At 35.9% G+C, this 22,578-nt stretch overlaps 1 protein-coding gene across 12 annotated transcripts in view; it reads left to right on the forward strand.

The window, feature by feature from the left end:
- mark3a (MAP/microtubule affinity-regulating kinase 3a) overlaps window positions 1-20,972 on the forward strand; it is a 66,344-nt gene extending 45,372 nt beyond the window's left edge. For 2 of the 12 annotated variants that reach the window (XM_042500625.1, XM_042500627.1), the window contains exons 14-18: window positions 1,542-1,645; window positions 2,148-2,324; window positions 4,527-4,799; window positions 6,415-6,441; window positions 20,107-20,972. In XM_042500625.1, coding sequence (XP_042356559.1) covers window positions 1,542-1,645; window positions 2,148-2,324; window positions 4,527-4,799; window positions 6,415-6,441; window positions 20,107-20,452 — 927 coding nt within the window. In that variant the 3' untranslated portion in view covers window positions 20,453-20,972. Of the gene's footprint in view, window positions 1-1,541; window positions 1,646-2,147; window positions 2,325-4,526; window positions 4,800-6,414; window positions 6,442-13,070; window positions 13,151-13,362; window positions 13,727-20,106 lie in introns of those variants that run through there. The other 10 variants (XM_042500630.1, XM_042500632.1, XM_042500631.1 and 7 more) reach the window with 7 other exon arrangements.
- Window positions 20,973-22,578: the final 1,606 nt, after the last annotated feature.

Genomic DNA, 22,578 nt, shown 5'->3' on the forward strand with positions numbered 1-22,578 from the left:
ATTAGTATTATTATTTTAGCTGAGGTAATTTTCTTGTCAATGTGTTTTCAAGTTGCTGACTGCCTTTTTCCCCATGTTTTTGAAAAAAATCAACACAAAATTTTTACACAGTTTTTACAGAATATTATATAATATTTAGTCATATGCTTGTGTTTCCTGCTTTTTCTTAGAGATAAGAACAGATAAATTATTTATTCTGATTCTTTCTTCAATACATTACAGACGGTACATTACATACAGATGGTTAAACCTTAAAGGAGAAACTGAATAAATGATTGTAGAAACATTATGAATGCACATTCTTCCACACAGGTGCTCTGCGTGGTAAAATTAGGCCGCGAGCATCCAGTCGAGCTCTGCTGCATGAATGATGTTGAGAGGTCTCAGTTGTGTCTGATTTTGTATCACGATGGAAAGAGGAAAAGATAAACTTTTTACTTTGAACAGATTACACAGACAGGAGCATCAGTCCAGTCAGTGTCTCAATAGAAACAGAAACTTTTTCAGAAAAAGCTTTTTTGTGCGTATTTGTTATGTAATGGTACTTTTTTAATGAAGTATTGCAGTACTTTGCTTTATTTTTATTTCTCTTTATATGTTAGTTGTATGTTTATGCACTAAAACTAAAGCAAAATTCCTTGTAAGTGAAAAACTGCTTGGTAGGGCGGGGCAGTTAATCGAAAAGTAATTGAAACCGACATTCAGAACCTCTAACCAAATTAATCTTGCCCGTGTCGGTTATTGGGTTTGTTTTTTTTTGGGGGGGGGGGGGGGTCTGTCTCACGCTCTCACGACACTGAGCAAAATCTCACCCCAAAACACTGCCACAGAAGTGTCGTACAATCATGTTGCGCCGTGAAAGGCTTTGACTCGAGAATACAGTATTTAACAACCGAGTCGTATGTTCTTCCACGTGGTTTGATTATCTCAGATCAAAGAGCTGATGGTCCAACAGCACAGAGCAGTGAGACAGACAAACAGAGCGGAGCTTCTCCTCACAGCACCAAAGTGTCTGAATGAACGAACAGACAAATCTTCAGCAGTAAAAAGTGACTTTAAATTGTTTTAGTTTCAGATTTAGTCAGACTTTGAATTATTTAGAAACACCAGGACGCATTGCTCTGTGTCTCATCTAATGTTCAAAGTCAGAGTCCTGCAGTCAGGAGAGGTTGGCTGATTATCAGTACAACGTACTTGAATTTACCCAAAGTTTGTTTAAGATGGAGCTTTTAATTCTTATATTATGCTTTATAGTTTAATAAATAATAATGCATCATGTTGCTATTACAGTGCAACATACCAAGGTCAAATGAAACCTCTATTTTAATTTCTTGGATAATAACGTTGGATAATTTAATGATATATTGACCGTCAAGTGAACTCTGAGGGCAAAAAAAAGTAATCTTATATTAATCGTAATTGAGGTAAAATGTTCAGTTAATTTTGATATTGATTTGAGGTCATAGAGCTCAGCCGTACTGCTTGGGAACAAATCTTATTGCTGTGTTTCTGATTCTCGTCTCTTCTGATTTTCTCTGCAGAATAACACTGCGTCGGCAGGTATGACCCGGAGGAACACGTACGTCTGCAGCGACAGAAACAACACAGACCGCCTCTCCGTCATCCCTAACGGGAAGGAGAACAGGTGAGAGAGGGAGTTTGTCTTTGACCTCGTTTCATCACGAAATTCTGTGTCAGCACAGAAAGTACAGTGTCCACAAAAAGCTTCAGTTTTTAATGAGATTATTGAGCTTTTTACATTTTTTTGTGAAGCCAGTGTTTGTTTATTTGATTTCCCAGCAGTCAGTGCTTCCCTTTGCCAGTTTTGTGGTCTGAATGCTGCTTTAGAGCTTTTTCTACCCAACAAGAATGCAAAACTCCTCATTATGAACACGAATGTGGTCAAATTCAAAGCTCGTAAATATGCATATACAAAAATATCAGCCTTCCGGACTCTAACAGCAGAGTCTCACCATTTTAGGAAAGAAAATCCAGACAGGATCCTTTTTGTTTCATCCCTTTATTTTCTTTCTTTTACTCTTCTCTCTTTCTTTCTTGTATTTACTTTCTCATCATCTTATTTTTTCATTTCTGCCTGTGTGTTTGTGGTTCGGGGGGATGTTGTGTTTTCATTGTGGCATGACCAGCATGACTGAGATGGCTTGTGCCACTAGTCCTTCCTCTGGCTTTGCCGCCGCTGCGTTCGGTGCCTCGTCCAGTTCGGTGCGGCTGAGGTATCAAACCGTCGGCCCTTTGTACGTCTGCCAGGCAGGCTGGGCCACGCTGCCCCACTCCTACTACGCTCTGGACTACTGCTCGCCCAAGTAAGACGGCAGGGCCTCCAAACTCCCCCCTCGTCTGTCTCCTCTCATGTCTCAGCCCCTGTTTGGCCCCTCGCTAACCCGCACATCCAGCCAGCTTCACACTCTGTAACCCCCCGACTAAACCATGGACACCATTTCCTGCAAAGCACAGAAAGGACAGCAACTTGTTTTTGGTTGTCAGTGTCCGAAATGTGTGCCCATCGGCCAAAAGCAGGTAAAAGACAAGAAAAAAAGTGCTGAAATGCAGTGTATTTTTAGTGTTTCCCTCACAATAGTTGCAACAAAAGATAAAAGTAGTTGCTGTCGAGATAACAGCAGATATTTTAAATTTTGTCTGAGTGTTAAAAACCAGTGTGCAGTTTTTAGGGATCTGAGAAGCCATACGATGCAGAGATTAGTGTATCACATTTGATTTTTTGTTTTTCTTGTCTCACAGGTTCCTTAAACCTCGGGGTTTTTAATAATTTTTGCTGTGTTCATGCATATGGCATACATTTTGGCAGTACACTGCTGAAACAAAATTGTTACGTTCAAACTGTTAAGTGCAAAAAATGCTCCATTGAAACCCATTCAAACTGCAATTTCTGATCCAGCCATCAAAGCATAAAAACATGCATTGTATTATTTCTGGGTGTCATTCTGGGCCTTTGCCCTGAAATTAGTAATTTTTAATATTTTCCCTTTTTTTTTTTTTTACCATATTTGGCATATGGAGAAAATACATGCTATTTCCACCAGGTGACCTGTCACATTCAGTGTTACTGCATATCATTGACATATCCCAGACTGTGATAACCAAAGAAATCTACTCAGCATGTAGTATATGAAAATAATTCATTTTTTTGTGTGTGAATTTGTTTTCATCTAAGAACATGTAGGTATCATGACAGAATCCTGGTTTTTAAAGGGTTAAAAGAAATGAAATGAAAGCAGAAAATCATATTGATGTATAATTTATTTTTTTTTTTTTTTAGAAATAAGACAAACACAAGTAATGTTTCAAGCAACCAAGAGAGAATTAAAAGTGGCCAACAGAAGAAAAAAATCAACTGAAAAACAGCAAACTGTTTAAAATCCATCAGACAAACTTTCACTGCAGCAGATAAACTTTATTCACCAAAAACAAATAATTTTACTGTAAAATAATGTTTTTTCCTATAAAAATAAAGTAAAAAACAAATAAATTTACTTTAAAATAATATTTTTTCTTATACAAAAAAATAAAGTAAAAAAAACAAAAACAAAACAAATACATTGACTTTTAAAATAATATTTTTTCTCCCTGTAAAAAAAATAATAATAATAATTTTACCTGCACTTGGAACTCGATGGGTGTCGATTTCAGACGCTGATAAATAAGCGGAGGCACAAGTGGAGAAAAATATGTATCGTCACACCGAAATCAAGCGGCCACGCTTTGATGAACGAGCTCTTCAACTCTGTGTGTGATAATATTTTTCCATGTTTGCGTCATCTTCTTCTGCCAGCATGAGCCGGAGGACCTCGTGTCTCCGCTGCAGTTACTAAACTCACGGCTCTGCTCCTGATCTCTCCTCCATCCTCTGCTGTGAACTCTGACCCCTGATCTTCTTCTCCGTCCGGATCCCCTCACCTGTCGGTGTCCACGACACGATGAGCCGAGCTGCACCGCTCGCCGGCTCCCCCGCTGTCCCTCAGACCCATCGTCTGTTTTTGTTTAGAGTCTAACTGATCAGGGAACTCACTCTCCTCATTGTACACGTCTGGAGCTTGATGCTCAGGGTGGGACATTAAAATCAACTGTTAAAGACGTTTCATTTAATGTCCTACCCTGACGACATCTAACATGCAAGATTCATTTACTTAAAACCCATGGCAGTTTTAGAGATCCACGTAGGAATAACAAACTTTTCAAAGATAAGGAGGGAAATGTGGTGTAACTGGTATTAAAACAGGTTTTTCCATTGCAGTTGTGTGCTGAACTCTACAGCAGCAGCGTCCTATGACCTTCACTGTAAACACTAGTTTATTTATTTTGGAAGACGATGTTCAAATTGTCAGTAAAATTTGAAATATCAGTCGGCTTCTTCACACTTTCTGAGCACATTAATGAATAGAAAAACACCTACGTGTGTTGATGAACACGTCTGCAGTGGAAAAACTGTCTGATTTCGGATAAAATCTCTGATCTTAACTGTCTCCGTTCTTCTCTCTCCACCTCAGCAGTGTCGCCGCGTCGCCCGGCGGCCAGAGGAACCCGGTGGCGTCGATCAACAGCATCGCCAACGCCACCACGCCCGACCGTCTCCGCTTCCCGCGAGGTACCGCCAGCCGCAGCACCTTCCACGGCGGCCAGCTGAGAGACCGCCGCACGGCCACGTACAACGGGCCGCCGGCCTCGCCCACCCTCTCCCACGACGCCACCCCTCTCTCTCAGACCCGCAGCCGTGGAACCAGCAACCTTTTCTCCAAACTGACCTCCAAACTCACCCGCAGGTAAGGCGAGGACACACCTCACTCAGTCTGAAGCACGACGGGTCGGAGTTTAGCTCTCGCTCTGTTCACTCTGTTTATTCTAAAACATTTTTCACAGTTTATTGATTGTGAAACAGAAAGCGAGCGGACTCCGGCCCTCCGCTCTGAACAGTTTAATCTCCTGTGTCTGTTCGAATTAGAAGCCAATCAACACAGTGCCTCGTAGAGTTAGGATGATTAATTACATGCTGGGGGAACACTTCACTGTCCTGTACGATGTGATTTACTCTTAAGTCTAAATTGTTTATCTGTCGCTGCCTGGATGCCCGCCACAGAGCGCTGAAACCTCTCTGAACGAGCCTCAGTTTTAATGGAAATTTTGATATTAATGGTTACAGCTGTGTTATGATCCGGAAACTGGTTATACGCCATTACCATTTCCCGAACCATAACATCATTCTCGCCAGTTTCAGTCCTGTGATTCATTACATCGTAACTAGTTTTTAATTTTTTTATTTTCAATCTGGACTATTTTCACATGTTTTTGTGCCTAAGTGACGAATGGGAACAACAGTTTTTGTTGTTTGTGTACTCGCCCTTTAAAAATATGTTTGCTGATTATTTTCTTGCATAATAGTCGTGAAAAAATATTTTCTGGAACATTTTTTTGGTTCATGTCGTCCAGTCACAAACAAACTGGAACTTGTCAGAAGAACTCCAGTAAAAATATTCAATTATTTAAATTAGAAATTATTATTCAGGCAAAAAATAAAATAAACCAGCCTCTCAGATTTGAGTATTGGCTGTTTTTATACTGTCTTAGTAAACTGATTGTGTTGTTGGACAAAACATTTACTTAAAGTGGTGGAGAGTTACTAAGTATATTTACTCAAATACAGTACTTAAGTACAATTTTGAGATACCTTATTAGAGTATTTCCATTTTAGGCAACTTTATTCTTCTACTCCACTGCATTTGAAAGCCATTTATTGTACTTTTATGTCATAAATCATTTTAAAGTATTATTATTGGTTTAACTACCCAGCAGCATATAAAGTAATAAAAATCATCTCTACCTTCACCAGCTGCAAAATTAAAGTGATTAACACATTAATGCATCACTAAATTTTGATTCTGAAATGGGCCATTCTGCATAGTTTTTCGAGTACTTTGAGTACATTTTGATGCTAATAATACTTCTTTAGCTAATTAAAACTGGACTTTTACAGAGTATTTCTACACTGTGGTGTTTCCACTTTTACTAATGAAAAGATCCTTCTTCCACCACTGGCTGTAGGGTTTAATGACCAAATGATAAATGAGTTAATCAAGAAAATAATCAGCAGACTGAAAATAAGAATAAATTGAAGCCTTGGTTTAATAAAAACACATTTTCTGTGCATTTAAAGGCTCTTAAAGTGGCAGCCAGGCCAGCGACATCACTCTGCAATGACTGACCTAAAATGAGGAATTGAAATCATTTGATAATCGATGAAAAAAAAATCTTCCCCTCCACTGTTGATGATTCCAATCACCCCATTTTTGTTCACTCATTCAGGCTCCTCATCCCCCCTCCCTCCTTCTTCTCACTCCTCCTTCACCATTTTCACTGTTTCTTTGTCTGATTCTGTTGTAGAAACATGTCATTCAGGTTTACCAAAAGGTAGGATTCCTGTACTGCCTTTTATTTTCGCTCTGTGCCAAAAACAAAACCAAAAAAAAAAAATAACGAAAAACCATTTTCACTGAGAAAAACATCCTCTGAAACTCTACAGACGTGTGGGGCTGCTGGCACTGAACTAACACACCGCTTAGCAGGAACAAAAACTCTCTGGGTACATTTACATGCACGCAGTTTCACAATCTGACTAATGTGATTTAAATATAGTTTTTATGTGGTGATTTTACTCCAAGTTTACATTATCTAATTTGTCAGTAGGGCTAGTTAAATTGTTTAAAGGAAAATTTGGTATAATATTCGCTTTCTTGCTGGGAGTTTATAAGATTGAAATGAATCTCATGTTTACGCGATAAATACGAAGCTGGAGCCGACGGTCAGTCAGCTTCCTATAAAAACTGGAAACAGGTGGAAACAGATAGTCAGGCTCTGTCCAAAAGTACCAAAATCAGCCTAAAAACACCTCTAAATTTCAGTAATTAACGTTATAGCTTTTTTGTTTAATCCATACATAACTGATCAGACATGGGACGATCCAAACAGTTCATGTCACGATTATATCGGCCAGAATAATTGAGATTCACGATATTATCCAGATAATAAAGAGAGATGACTCATGGAAAACGGGAAGCAACAGGATAAAACAAGAGGGAAATTCAGGCACTCCAAAAGTGTGAAAAACGAGTCAGGGCTTCAAAAAACGAATATATATTAACTCTTGTTTTTGAAGCCCTGATGAAGACAGTGTTGGCTTTTTAATGATAAATTAATCAATTAATGTGATTTCCTCCTCGTTTTTCACACTTCTGGAGTGCCTGGATTTCCCTCTCATTTTATTGCATCACAGATAAGATGCATCTTTTTAGTGCACGCCCTTTGTCATGAAAAACATTTAAAAAGGAAAAAAATACACCAATGTTTGATTACATTTTTTGATATGAGTGTATATGTAGACTGTAGGCAGTCTGTTTTATTGTTTAGTCTCTCCAGGTGCTGCTGAAACAATATTCACGACTGCACAGTTTCGACCACGCATTTTGATTCCATGAGTGATGATATACAGTATAACGGCACTCCCTATAGTGTGATATCGCGTAATTATCCTGATAACTGAAATATTTTGTTTTTTATCATGATACACAATAAAATTGTATATCGTCCCATCTGTAAAACTACCGCTGCGATGGCATTCAAACTGCTGTTTTTGTTTGCATTTTGTGAATCTGTGTGTATCATCGTGACAAAATGTGGCCCTGGTGACTCCGATTGTCGCAGGAACAACCACAGAACCGGTTCTGAGTACTTTGCCAGGTGTTTGTCTGTCTGTCTGTCTGTGGACAGATTTTGTCGAAATAATAGTGTCACATCTTTGCAAGATGCAGTCAAAAACTTGATCAAAATGAAGGCTGAATGCGAAGATGAGCGTGGTCCGAGTAAAGGGGCAGTGAGATGTTTCAAAGGGTTTATTGCTCCCTCGTTTTACGCCGCTTTTCTACATTCATTTCAAATCGCAGTTTGCTGAATCACAGCTGGAGTGATGCCGCTGCAAGATGTTTGTGTTGCTGGATGTTTTTTAGGTTTTCTCTGACACCGGTGCTATAATTACACAGTTAAAACAGCACCAGTGCCTAAACAGTGGGCGGGTTTCCAATACAGAGTTGGGCCAAACTTGAGTGACATTTTCAAAATTGTGATAAAACACAGATGACTGTGTTTCCAATGAGTGATGTTATTCAACTTCTCTCGCGACAACATTCCAGTAACCATGGCGATGGATGTCCAAAACATTGGCAGGTTTATTTCTAATGCAGCCACTCGTTAAAGCCGATCTAATATCGCCAAAATGTTTTGTCATATAAGAGCTCAGAAGATTTGTTGTACTTTTTCTTCTTCTTTGGGTTAATTGGCGTTTGGCGTCCATAAGTCACATTAACGTCACCTGATGTTACATTTCATATGAGCTATAAATGGGAAAAAAAGTGTATCCATTGCAGTTTTGCAAAATATGGCTTTTTTGGATCATTTGAAATACAACCTCATGCGTTTGTAAAAACGCATTTTTTGCGATAAATGGTAGTTTTTTCAAAATTGCCGTTTCCATTTGGCGTGCAATTTGAATCTGAACTGATACTTTGAAAAAAAAAAAGATAAAGCACAAAACCAAGGTCACGGTTATTCTGGGCTGGTTTGTGTGATACATAAAACAACTACATGGATTTTGCCTTGAGAGACTTTTTAGGAAATATTTTTTTTTCTTTCTGAAACAACAGCTTGTAAGTGCAAAGGTAAAATTGATCTTGATATTGAATATTTTAAATCTTGACAGTTTCAATTAATTCTCTCTCTCTTTCAACCTCACACTCGTCACACACCTGATCTGGTGCCGAAATGAGGCTCCAAAATCTGCGCTGTTTTTTTGTTTGTTTGTTTGATCCACCCTATTTACATAAATCAGGAGGGGCTTTCTGAATAATTAAATACAACTAAAAACAGTTCAACGCCACCACAAACTACATCCATCACGTCACATCCATCACACATAGCGAGCTTTAAGTGGATTTCCTCACTTTTGGATGGAGCTAGGCTAGCAGTTTCCCCCTGTTTCCAGTCTTTATGCTAAGCTAAGCTAACCGGCTGCTGGCTCCGGCTTCACATTTACTCTACAGATTTATCATTTACCTTTTTAACTCTTGGAAAGAAAGTGAAATGCTCTCCAAAACTATTTCCTTTCAGAGGGATCGAATGCAATAAGATTTAGTCATAAATGTATTGTTTTTATTCCCATTTAAACTTCAACAAATACAGCATCATAAATAAGACTTAAATGCTGATTTTTATCAGCTGGAGTTTTGCATTAATCAGGTTTTCTAACTGGAGTTTCAGTGTGTGTAAATGTACCCAGTGTGGCTATGGTTGGTCTGAGTGGATAAAGGCTGATTGGGAGAGCGGACTCCTTCAACCAATCAGTCGATTTAACCAACGACAACAAAAGCAGCAGCTTGCCACTAATCGATTGCCGATGCATGCATGGGGGTCGCTTCCTTACAGCCGCCATTTGATTTGTGGTTTGTTTTCTCGCCACATTGATTGTTGTTATCGACTCTTCTGCTGTTGAAACTGCACATTTTGGACGTAAACTTTATTCTGCTGCATTTATTCACCACAAAACAGTTTTTTGTTGTTTTTTTTAACTCCCTCTGGCTCAGATGTGATTTCTTGTGGCTGTCAGACGAGATTTTTTTTCCTGTTGTCAGACAAAGGAGGAAATGTTCGGGCCTTTAAAATAGTCTTTGTATAGATTGTGGTGTTTGTGTAAGACTTTGGTTCGTCTATCCAGTGGTTTTAAGTGTTTTTTGACGCTTTGCATTACATATAGGAACTTAAGTCAAGCATTAATGTCTTTTTTAAAGGTTTGTGGGTTGACTCTTTTGTCCTTTTTGCAGCTTTTTGATTTGTTTTTGGGAACATTTGGTGTTCCTGAACTGGACTTTTGAGCTTCCTTGAGTCCTTTTTAGTAGAAATTCCCCATCGGGGTGGTTCAGTCATGTGAGCTGTGGGTTAGCATAGATACAGAGCATGCATCCTTCTCTTTTTTTTGGAAATACATTAAGCAAGTTATTACATTTTCTCTTTGTTGATACAGAAATCTAACTTAAATGACCTCATCTACAAAATATCAAATATCTTATTTGACATTTCAGATATAAAACCTTTAATCTTGACTCATTAATGGCCGAAAAGGTGGAAAATAAGACAATTGTGTTTAACACACTATATAACACAGTATACGCCACGTCTTTATAGTCATAGCTAATAACACTAACTGTTGTTTTTATAAAGAAATCTGCGGGCGACCCTAATAACACACTCATGTGCCCGTATGTGTATCAAAGGCACAAAACGTTACTTTAATCCTCACTGCTGTTCATACTGCCCCTAAACAGATCCCATCTTGAAGCGATTTCATTATAAACTTCGAACGCCGCTCTGAGAACGCAGACCTCCATTAAGGCAAAATCCACTTGAACAAACATAAATAAATACATAAAATGTGTCAGGAGGCTTATACAAACCCCACTCGACTTGAAAACTATTTAAAAATAAAATCAAAGAAAAAATGAAGAAAACTAACAAACAAAAAACATTTCTTAACAGTCCGTCATTCTTTCGCACTGTGTTTATGAACAAGTTGACATCTTATCGACAATATGAAAAAATACACCGAAAAACAACACATTGCGCGTTTCTTTGCTGCACCCGTACAACAAGTGTTTTTCTGTAATCCTGCTACAAACAAACAAACAAACAAACAAACAAAACATAACATCTTTGGCCGAGGTAATAACAGAGGGCAAACTTCTCAAAACTGATCTTTTTAAAAACACCCCTTTATTAATGATTATTTTTCCAGTTTCACTATGTTTTATTTAATTTAATCTTATTTTATTGTATTTATTTTATTTAATCACTGCCCTGGACATAACATATATGTATGTATATGTTGTGGCTCAGCAGGATTTCCAAGCTTTCAAAGGACACAAAAAAGGGAAAATTGTACTAAAAATACCGTTTCTCTGGAAAATACACTTTTAGGTTTTCTTGGAAGCCTTATATAATCCTCAGTGCAGTCGAGAGGAGTTAAAATTGTTGTTTTTTGTCTCCCATCACTTGATGAAATTGCTGTAAGCAGGGATCTATTTGGGGCGACTAAAATTACAGCAACCAGTAGCTTATTCAGTGTGTTGTCTGAAGAAAGACTTTAACCTTTAACAAGATGTCCTTTTGTTTCAAAACAGTTCTTTGAAAACAAATATAATCCAATCTCATCCTCCTTTTATCCTCCTCAGAACAGAAATCTCTCTAAATATTCATTTCAAACACTTGTAACTCTTTGTGGTGTCTTTTCGGGTGATTTTCAGTTCATTTCTCCTTCAAATGAGAGGTCTGGACACCAAAAATAACACGCAAATATATTCCAAAAATAGGGCTTTTTCAGTGATTAGACACCAGAACCAGCTGCTGTCGAAACTCTCGGTGTCAGCTGGGGTCAAACTGAGCACTGGAGGAGGTTTTTGGCCCTTGCAGGGTGCCGTCTCGAGGCTCAGCGGCGCCCTCTGGTGGCTGATTGCTGGACAGTCTTCTTCCTCTGACAGCGTCTTCGTCATCCATCATCACCGTCCTCCCATCTCACTCTTATCACCTCACTTTGTTTTTTTTTTCTGTTTGTCCTCATTTCCTATGGAGACAAAATGTAGCCAAAGATTATCAGACAAGTCCAAAATCTAACAGAACACATCAATAAATAATATTGTTTGTTACAGAGTGTAAGAAATAAATGTTTGAGCTTCATACTCTTCATTTAACCTTTAATCATTTGGTTATAAAATGCAATAAATTGTTTATAAATACTGTAAATTAATGTTTTTGTTTTTTTTATGTTACTCTTTTAATTATTTATTGAATTATTAAAATTAATTATTAATTTTTATTATCAAGTTTTATGTTGATAATTTTTTCAATTAATTGTTAGTTAGAAATAGAGTTGAAAGAATTCTTGCCAACTGGTAAATTGCCAATTAATTTATCATTGAATAATTGGTTTGAGTATTTATTTTATTTTTGTCAAGAAAAAAAAAGGTAAAATTCTCTGATTCTAGCTTCATATATGTGAATATTTTCTGGTTTCTTTATTCTTTTATGACAGTTAACTAAATATTTTTGGGTTTTTGGACATTTGAATATGTCATCTTGGGTTTAGGAAAACACTAATCAACATTTTTCTCCAGTTTCTGACATTTTATAGACCAAACAACTAATCAATTAAATTAGAAAATAATCAGCAGATTAATCAAAAATGAAAACAATCGTTAGTTGCATCTTTTGGTTTTTCTTTTTTAATAAAATGAGCAACTGAAAGAGTAAAAACAATCACATTTTGATTTTTAGTGTTTATATAGTATTTTTTTTATTAGCCTTTAATCAGATCTTAATGAAATGTTTGTAAGTTGCAGTCACTGAACCAGGATGCATGTAAAAATGAAGAAAGTTAAAAAATAAAATTAGAAATTAAGAGAGTAAAATAAATGTGGTTTTAATAGAAACGTTTAATCGAGAAATAACCTTTAATCATATACTTATTAAAATATTTGGACGTTAGGCCAGAACAGTGACTGAACAAGGGTGCATGTAAAAATGAAGTTAAAAAATAAAATTAGTGACTCAAAGATAGAGTTAATTAAATTCAGTTTTAGTGTTTCTAGTTTTTATTTTATTGTTTTTTTTAACCAACAAATTAGAGGCTAAATGGAAATAAAAAGCTCACGTATCTATTTATACACTCCACTTAATTATATAACTAACAATATTTTACGTTTTTTTTTTGACTTGTCTGATAGTATTTTTCTGCATTTTGTCAGTTTCGACCCTCCGTACATTTTGACGCATTTTGAGCTTTAATCGACGGTCATTTTCCTCCTCCTGGAGACATTTTTAGGTTCAGTCACCTCCCTCTTCCTCTTCCTCCTCCTCCTCGTCACAGTTTGTGTGTTTTTGTCCTCCTAACCTTCCTGTGTCCTTTAACCTTTGACCTCTTGCTGCTCTTCCTCTCCTCTCAGGGTCAGTATTGACCCGGCCAAACGGCAGACGGCCAAAACAGGGCCTGCCATCCCCTCCACCCAGGGAGGAAAGACCCTTAGTAAGTCCTCTGCCCTCCAGTCTCTTATCAGCCTGTCCTTCCTTCCTTCTCATCCTCCTCCCACGTTTTTTTTTTTTCTTTTTCCAGCCTCATGTCTCATTTACATTTTAATATTCTTTCCCTCTTTCTCTCTCTTTCTTTCTTTCTTTCTTTCTTTCTTTCTTTCTTGTCACGATGGAGGAAATTTTTCAGACTCCCATTTTTTCTTTCAGATTCAGGAGCAGAAGATATAGAGAGTTGTAGGAAGATGAAGATCTAGAGTAAGGGGCTGTTTCAATCCCTCAATCTCTTCTTCTCAGATAAAGTCTTGAGTCATGTGGAGGGACTCACCCCTCCTCCCTCCTCCGTCCTCACCCTCTCACCCGTCCCTCCGTCCCTCCGTCACCTTCGGTCTCGTGACTTTCACAGCCTCTCTGACCGACCCAGGACCTGCTGTCAGTCCTGTCTCTTCACTTGTCCTCTTGTTGTCGAGTCTCTTGAGCTGTCGGGGAGTTTGGAGTCACTTTCCTCCTCCTCCTCCTCCTCCTCCTCCCTCCTCCTCCTCCTCCTCCCTCCTCCTCCCCCTCGTCCTGTTTTTCTCTGTTCTCCAGGCTGCAGTGCATGCTGGGAGCCTGATAAACCCGTCCTATCAGAGGAGCAGGGAGCTTTCTGCTTATTTCACCCTTTAATCTTCTCTGATACTCCTCAGACGTCTTCTCTTTGTTTGTAGTGATTCAGAGACTGTTTCTTTCTGTCCAATAAACCCAGTAAAAGTTACTGCGAACAACCAGCAGATCAAACTGAACACACACCAGATAAACGGTGTGTGTTTCTGGAAAAAAATGACTCTCTGGCAACCTTGTGGATAAAATCTCTCATAGTTTCTAATTTTATTCTCCCATATTTATTTGAGTATGTTAAGATAAAGTACAGAGATAAAGTCATTTTTGGGGAAAAAAATTGAAGAAAATTAAATTTAAAGACAAATAATCAAACAAACACAAAACAAACTTTATTGCGATAAATGGGAGGTTTTTTTAGTCGACTATTGTCACATTAAAGAGTAGTTTTGGTAAAAAATAATAATAAATTGTAATGTTGGATTCGGGGTCCCAGTTCTAGCATTGATGAAGTGCTTTTGAGAAGATTTTAAAAATATCACAATATATTTTCAGCCTTAACGTGGCTCTGTTTAACTTATTTTCGGCACTGCGTCCTTTTCATAAAACCAGAGCTGCCGAATAAAACTCGCATCAACACAAATGACAGAAACATTTTGTTTTAGAAAGTTTTGCATTTAAATTGTTTTGTTTTTTTTTACTGAAGGTTTTGAAGTTTACATAAATTATACAACTAGTATAAGCTATTAATTGAGAAAAAAACTTTTAATCAAAATATTTGTAAGTTACACTCACTGAATCAGATAAAAATGAAGACGTTAAAAGAGTAAAATTCGTAACTAACTAATAGATAAAGAGTAAAATAGAGCCAGTTTTAATATAAACAATTAATCAAGAAATAACCTTTGATCAAACACCTATTAAATATTTGTAAGTTACCGTCCGGAGCAGTCAGTGAAACAGGGTACATATAAACATGAATAAAAACATCATGAAAAAAAAAATCTGTTTAAGTTTAAATGAACCCGACGAGCTAAAGTTGTCAGCTTCTACTTTATTTTAACTTTATTTATTTGTGAATTAAAAGTGTTTTTTTTCATATGTCAGACTCCTCCTGACGCTGACAGTTTCCCACACGACGATGGCGAGCTTTGTTGAGTCTCTGCCGTATTTTAAAGAAAAAAAAATAATGTTGAGTCGCTGAATGTGTCTCAAGGACAGAAACCGTTATCGGGGAACATTTTGTTTTATTTTTGGAGCCGTGAGTTTCTCCCTGTCGCAGGGAGCGTTTCCCATCTGCATCAACCCAGAATAGATGCAAACTGTGTCTGTGTCCTAGTTCTGTTTGTGGACGTTGCTTTTCCTTTGAATTTTAATATATTTCAGAGTTTAAAACTCACTGAAAATATAAATAAAAATGTGAAGTTAGACAACTAACAGTCAATAAAAACAATCACAAACGCCTTAAAAACATCAGATAATAATGTTTCACAAATTATATTAACATATTAAATTCTGACATCATTTTTATTAAAATAGAACAAAGTGAGGCTTTGTGTTGCACTTTTTAGGATTTTTTTAATGCACTTTGTGACAGTGCAGTTGAACATTGAGCAACTATGAGTCTTTTTCTGGAGCTCTCAACCACAGCTCATGGTCCTCTTAAATGACTGAAGAATACATATATTTGTATGTTAGTTTTTAAGTTTTCTTTTTTGTTTATAGTAACAACAAGAAAACTATTCAAAGAAAAAAAACTGTTAGATGCAAAAAGTACTTAAAAGATTAAATTGATTCTTTTATTACGAGAATTAAGACAAAATATTACAAGATTAAAGTCTTTTTTAAAAAAAAAAAAAAACTTGTAAAACTTGTATTTTAATAAGGATTAAGTCATTATTTAAATAACAATTAAATAATAATTTAGTAAGAATTAAATCATAATTTGGGGAAAAAATTCTTAATACTATGTGAATAAAGTTGTAGTTTAAATGAGAATAAAGTCATAATTTAATAAGAATTAAATCATATTTTAAATGAAAATAAAGTAGTGAGTTGTAGTTTTTTAGAAAAAAATTTAAGAATGAAAGGTGTAATTTATAAAGAATTAAGTTGTAATTTTGATAATCGTCGTATTAAGAGAATAAAGTTGTAATTTAATTTATGTAAACCAATTTGAAATTTTATGCAAAATGCATAGAAATTAAATAAAATTATAACTTTATTCCTGAATTTTATGAATTAATCTTTTTAAAACCTCCTTTTTTTAATGTGGTCTTAATATTCAGCTGTAATTCTGCGTCAGATTGACCTTGAAATTAGATTTATTGTGTGTTTGTTTCCAAAAATGAAGTTTCACTTTCACAAATATGTATTTGTTTTTTTTATTTCATACATAAACGTATTGATCATTTTAATTTGAATCATATCATTACCTGAAAGCCGCTAAAAGGGAACAGATTTAGATTTTAAATATGTTCATGAGGAATAAATTAAAGTAACGTATAAGAAATGCTCTGACTGCAGCGCCGCCTCCGTCTGTGAGCGGTTTGTTGAGTCTCACCTGTCGGCCGTAGTCGATGTTGTTCTCCTGATGTTTTGGGTCGACGCGCTCGCACCAGATCCCGAGATGCATTTCTGTGTTTTAAGTTTTTATTTGTGTGTTGGTTTAAGTTTGAGATCACCGTCTGAACATCCATCACTGTTTTTGTTTCTTTTTCTCTGGAAGTTAAGAAAAAATCTTCCGTTTCTTTGTTTTGTGTTTTCAGTGGTGGTGGCTCTTTCACGTCGGTGTCACTCCTTATTTATCTGTCACATATTCTCTTTTTTATTGGTATTAAATTGATTTCTTGTCGTACACAATCCACATCTTTTTTTTCTTCTTTTTTTTCCTCCTCTTCCTCCTCTGATCTTCTCATGCGCCTCAGAGTCTCAACGAGTTTGAGAGAAACGGGAGACTTGAGGGCTCAAGGTGAGGTTACCTGCCCCCCAAATAAGCGTTCAGTTTGTCCTCGTCTGCAAGCTGCTCGACCCTCCTTCGCGTAGGAAGCCCTCTCTGCTTTGTTTCTGGCCCCGAAAAAACCTCTGTGTTGCATTTTGGCACGTTTTTGGATGTATTTGTGTGTTTGCATGGCTCTGTGCTCGTGTGCTGCATGTTTTTGTCACCCTGAGAAATGCAGCTAATACCCCCACCTCCAAAAAACTGCCATTAATAATACAGCATGAATGTGTCTAGCCCCAGTTTACATTACATTCAGTCACAGAACTACACATTTTCTGGGAAATAAATACAGATAATAAAAAACACTTAATCCTCAAAGAGTCTTTTAACCATCTGGATACAAAAATAAACAAAAAAAAGATTTTAATACATTTAAATTTTTTAATTTATTTATTTTTTATGGGATTTTTTGCTTTATTTTAAAGGACAAAAATATTGAATTTCTGCAGAACAAGTTGTTCTATTTCAGAAAAATATTTATGCTCACAGTTTACATTTTGAGTTTCCATCTTTTGAAGAGTTTTTGATAAATCAGTGGAACTCTAAATGTCTCAAAAAAAAGGACTTTTTTCTTTCTTTTTTGTATCCACTTGTGCAACAAATTTATCTTTTTTTTTAATTATTTTTATTCAATGTAATTAATTAATTTAAAAGAAAAAATTGATATGAAATTTAGCCCTGTCATCTTTAATTGTATGAACTTAATGAGTTCAATATTTCCCACTCTGTACTGCACGAAATAAAATATAAATTTTAAAAATAAAATAAAATGAAATAGTGAATTACTGGATAAAAACGGTAGCATAACTGCTACGTCCTGGATATATTTAAGCACGTAATAATTAAAAAAATAATAATAATCTTGAAAACCATATTTAAAATCATCATCACAGACAGGTTTAAGTGATTTTGTATCATTTTCGTTTTTGTTCAAGTTGTACAAATTGAGCACAAACGTGATCTCTGAGAAGAAACGAGTGACAAACTTCTCGTGATTTTTGTCTGAATATTTTTTCATCCAGTTGGTTAAAAGAATCTTTTTTCCGAACCTGAAAATATCGTCAGAAAAGTGGTGAAAGCCGATCAGCAAAACTCTGTAATTATCAAACGTGGCTGTTTTTGTTTCCGGACAAAATAAAATGCTGAGCTTTGTGACTTTGATGTAATGATGATACTGGATGTGAAAGGCTTAAACTTGGGGCTCGTGAATGTGGGACGCTGGTGGAAATAAACACCAGCCGAAAGCTAAATAATGTTCACATTAAAAGTTTTAGACATTTATGAAAAGCTGCTTTCTTGCTGAGAGTTAGATGAAGAAACACGGTCAAAAAACGTTCTGATTCAAAGGGTAAGTTTGTAATTTTTCAACCTCAACCTTATTTACTGGTGTTTTTGTGTTTTAGGTGACCATGGGGACAACAGTTTCTTAAACTGGTAAACTTTTGAGCGAGACAGGCTGCAGTGTAACCAGCATGTCTGATAAAAGTGCTGATTTTTGCCGCTGACGGACTCAGATTGTCTGACGTCATTTTGTAAAGGATCCCTACAAAAAAAGACCTTTTTTTAAAGAGTAAAATCGTTTTTGTTTCACCAGAAACGACTCCCAAATCAACATCGCCAAACTAACTAGACTCCATGTAAATAAACGTCATTTGAGTGTGTATAGCGCCTGCGTGTTATCACGTCTGACTGGGTAAATTACGAGTTTATTTCAGCCAAAGCAGAGCTAATAATTCAGGTACAGTGAAAAGATGTTTTTGTGTGTTTTAGTTGGTTTCTAGAGCCCGACCAAAACATCGATCGATAAAATCACACGATATCGGCCCATCACAGCTAAATCAGTATCAGCCTGTATGTTGTCCACTGATATAAAATGTTTTTTTGCTTAAAGATAATTTTTAATCTTTAAATGCTCAAATGTTCTGTTTCAGTTCACTGAGGTCATTTTTGAAGTTTATTGTTAGACGCTAAAATTTCTTGCCTTTGTTTTAAATCTTCAAGTGTTTGATAACCATGTTTGAAAGATAACTGCAAAAAAAAGTGTGTTTTTGTAATTCTATTGCATGTTTATACTAGAAACACGCAATATTGGCCAATAAATCGTTATTTGATTGATTTTTACTTTAATATCAGTATCAGCTTTGACCTAAAAAATCAGTCCAGCTGTTTTACGATGATAAAATCGCTGTTTTAAAAATATATATGTAGTCTGGTGGGTTTGGCGATGGCGATTTTGGGGCTGCTTCTGGTATTTAAAAAAAAAAAAAAAAAACATCTTACTGTTTGACAAACTGTTTTTCTCTGTAAGGATCATTTTTATAATGTTGTCAGACAAAACAAACACTTAAACTGCAGAACTTTTGCTCAATACTTAAACAGACTTGTTGCCGTTAGTTACTTCCACACAAAAACATGAGAAAATAGGATCCAGGTTGTAAAATACCAAACAAACCTTCTTAATGTGTCATTTTTATGCACAAGATACAGCGTGTTGTTCGTTTGCTGGAGTTTCGTCGCGTCATTCAGAGTCAGGATCGCTGTTTCTCATCTCTTTGAGCGAACGGCTGCCTCCTCATCGAACTCTCGGCAAGAAAGCCAATAAAAGTTCAAACTACTCCTTCAAATTTCAACCGGCTGCTTCGACTCAAAAGGCACGATATATTTAACCTTTTCAAACCCGAAACGACGTCTTTGACGTGCGTTTGAACCTTTGAAACCTGAGCAAATTGGTTTGATTTCTTTTAAAAACATGACTAAAAAGGCAATGAACTGCAGCGTTTGCAAGAAATTAGGAAAAGGTAAAAGTAATTATTTGTTTTAAACAAGGGAGAGACACAAAATTAGTAAAAAGAAAAAAAAAGAAAAAATGCCCAGATAGCCATATTTATAATAGTATTTATTTATTATTATTATCATAGCTATATTTATTTATTATATTGTTTCTTTTTTTTTTATTTGTTTTGACGAGAGAGAGAGAAAATTATTACAGGTAATAGTTAAAAAAGAATATATATATATAAAAAAAAATATTTATAATAATTAAGATTATTATTAACTATTCTTATCTATATTGGTGATATTCTGCCTTTTAAACCTTTTAAAATGTATTTTTATAATTATTTCCTTTTTTTGTGTTTTTATTTTTTGGTAATTTTCTTTTAACTTCCAGTGTTTTTGAAAGAAGATCAAGCCAGTTTGCTCACGTTTCAAAGCTACCAAAGAATAAAAACGTCTTTTTGTGAAACAGTCAAAGCAGCTGTTTGAATCTCGGAAATCCGCTTTGTGATTATAATTTTAAAAAAAAAAATAAAAATTTCGACACTAAAGCTGGTCTTTGTGTGTGTTTCTCCCGACAGTCGCCATGTACCTGGGGATCAAAAAGGGGAAAATAAAGACAGTAAACCCCGCTCCCTCAGATTCACTTGGAGTATGAGGACCACCAGCTCCATGGAGCCTTGCGATATCATGCGGGAGATTCGCAAGGTGCTCGACGCCAACAACTGCGACTACGAACAGCAAGAGAGTTTCCTGCTTCTTTGCGTCCACGGGGACGGGCGAGCCGAGAACCTGGTCCAGTGGGAGATGGAGGTTTGCAAGCTGCCCCGTCTCTCCCTCAACGGCGTCAGGTTCAAACGGATATCCGGATCATCCATCGCTTTCAAAAACATTGCTTCCAAAGTTGCCAACGAGTTAAAGCTATGAACAAAAGGGTTTAAAAGTATACATATATATATCTAGAAGTATTTAAGCTGTACAATCATCCAAGTAGCAGTTTCCAAATGTCTCCTTTTTTAAACAAAATACAGAGTATGTATTGAACATTATAATGTATAGATTAAGGCTTTTGGCAATAATCACTGAATTACCTACTAATATCTCAGTCTATTCTGGCCACACGGGGTCGACATTAACGAGTTGAATATGATTTGTCATGCTGTGAATGTGGACAAAAAAAGAAACATTTCTAGTCTTATTTATTTAATCTTTTTTTGTTTTATTTTTTCTCCTGGAAAAAGAAAAAAATTACGTAGCTTTTTTTCTGTTTTGTTTTCAGTGTAAATAATGTATCTTTTCTTTCAAGACGGCTTCACTGCAATACTCTTTTTTTTTTTTTCTTTTCTTTTGTATTTCGTTGAAAAGTAGAGATGATGGGGAGTCCGTGTAAATGCTCACATGGTTTAAGGGTCACTCATGTCTCAATTAAAGTGTCTGTCAACTTGAACGTCTCACGATGATCATTTGTGTCCTGAAAAGACGAGAATAGAAACATTTTGGCTGATTTCGCTGCTTCTGTGTGGAGCTTTATTTCTTTCAAAAATATCAAAAGAAGGCAATGAGCAACAAATGAAGAAATTACCCAAAAAGTAGTGAGAAATTATTAAAAAGTAAAAGGAAATTACCTGAAATTTGTAAACAAAAAATACATATTATTGTTGTTGTTATTATTATTAATACATTTTTTTTATTTTTAAAAAACCTGGAAAAAGTGAGGGGAAGAAAATGAGCAACAAAAGATGAAAACAAATTTGCAAGACATTAGTAAAAAAAAAAAAAAAAATTACCTGAAATTTTGTAATAATAAAATAATAATAATAAATGGTAATTTTTCTGTTTCAAAAAAAATGACTGAGTAAAGTGCCTTAAAAATATAATTTTAAATATGTAATTATGATCATTATAAAAGTTTTTCCCAGCTCTTTTATTTTATCCCTAGACATTTTTTCCTCACCTTTAAAATGAAATTCTTTAAGTGTAAAGATTTCTTGCAGTTTGTGGAACATTTTTTATCGAGTTGCTCATTGTGTGTTTTTTTCCTCACGTTTTTGAAAGAAATTGCACCCGTTTGCTCGGAGATCACAGGTTTGAATGTGTGTGACAGTGACGTCGCTCCTGTTTCAAAGGAACAGTGTGTGAATTTAGTGACATCTAGTGGCGAGATTTGCAGATTGCAACCAGCTGAAACTTCTCCCGGTTATAATTTTTACTGGGAGTTAAATCATCCGCCTCTCCAAAGAAACAGAGGTGGTGATTTAAAAAAACAAAACAAAACAGAATAAAGCAGTTTCACGTTAAAGATCTTTTTCTAAATCTTTTCAGCTCTGTCTAGAGCCAGCGCTGGTGGTTTGTCTGTTCTGGGCTGCCGTAGAGACATGTCGGTGCAACATGGCGGTCTCCGAGGACGAGGACACGCTCGGCAAAAAAGGCGGCTCATTCTAAGGTAACGAAAACACAGTTCACAGATTATTTTCCGGGGATGAAACGCTAAACATTTCTGCTGATTTCTCCTGCACACTGGACTTTTAACTCAAGTATTTTAATTTATTTCTTCAGTTTTTGAAAGAAAAATTGAAACAACAGTTTTAATATTATCAAAAAGTAAAACAATAATGGTTCAAATGAAAAAGTTATAGACGCAGGCGTGTATGTTACAAAAATACTCCACCTGTGAGTTCATGTTTTAGTAATTTGTTGATCTGGTTACTCTTTATCTTTGTTACGCAGTATTTGTTTAAAGTATTCTTAGATGTATTGTGTCTCTGAGATTTAAAAAAAAAAATTTGTGTTGAGTTTAAATTGGATGGAAAACAGTTTCGGCATCTAGATCCCCAAAAAACAACCTAATTAATATCAGGTGTAACCAGAATACAAAGATGTCCTCAGGACTACAAATCCCAAATTCTTTTCTGTCCCTTCATGATTAGTTGCATAATTTGTGGTATTAAATGTAAAAATAAAGAGAATGACCTAGAAAAGTGCCTAAAAAATATGCAACAATTTTAAATATGTAATTATGATCATTATACAGTTTTTCCCTAAAACATGATCTA

The sequence above is a fragment of the Plectropomus leopardus genome, chromosome 14 (assembly GCF_008729295.1).
Source record: "Plectropomus leopardus isolate mb chromosome 14, YSFRI_Pleo_2.0, whole genome shotgun sequence".
Classification (NCBI taxonomy): domain Eukaryota; kingdom Metazoa; phylum Chordata; class Actinopteri; order Perciformes; family Serranidae; genus Plectropomus; species Plectropomus leopardus.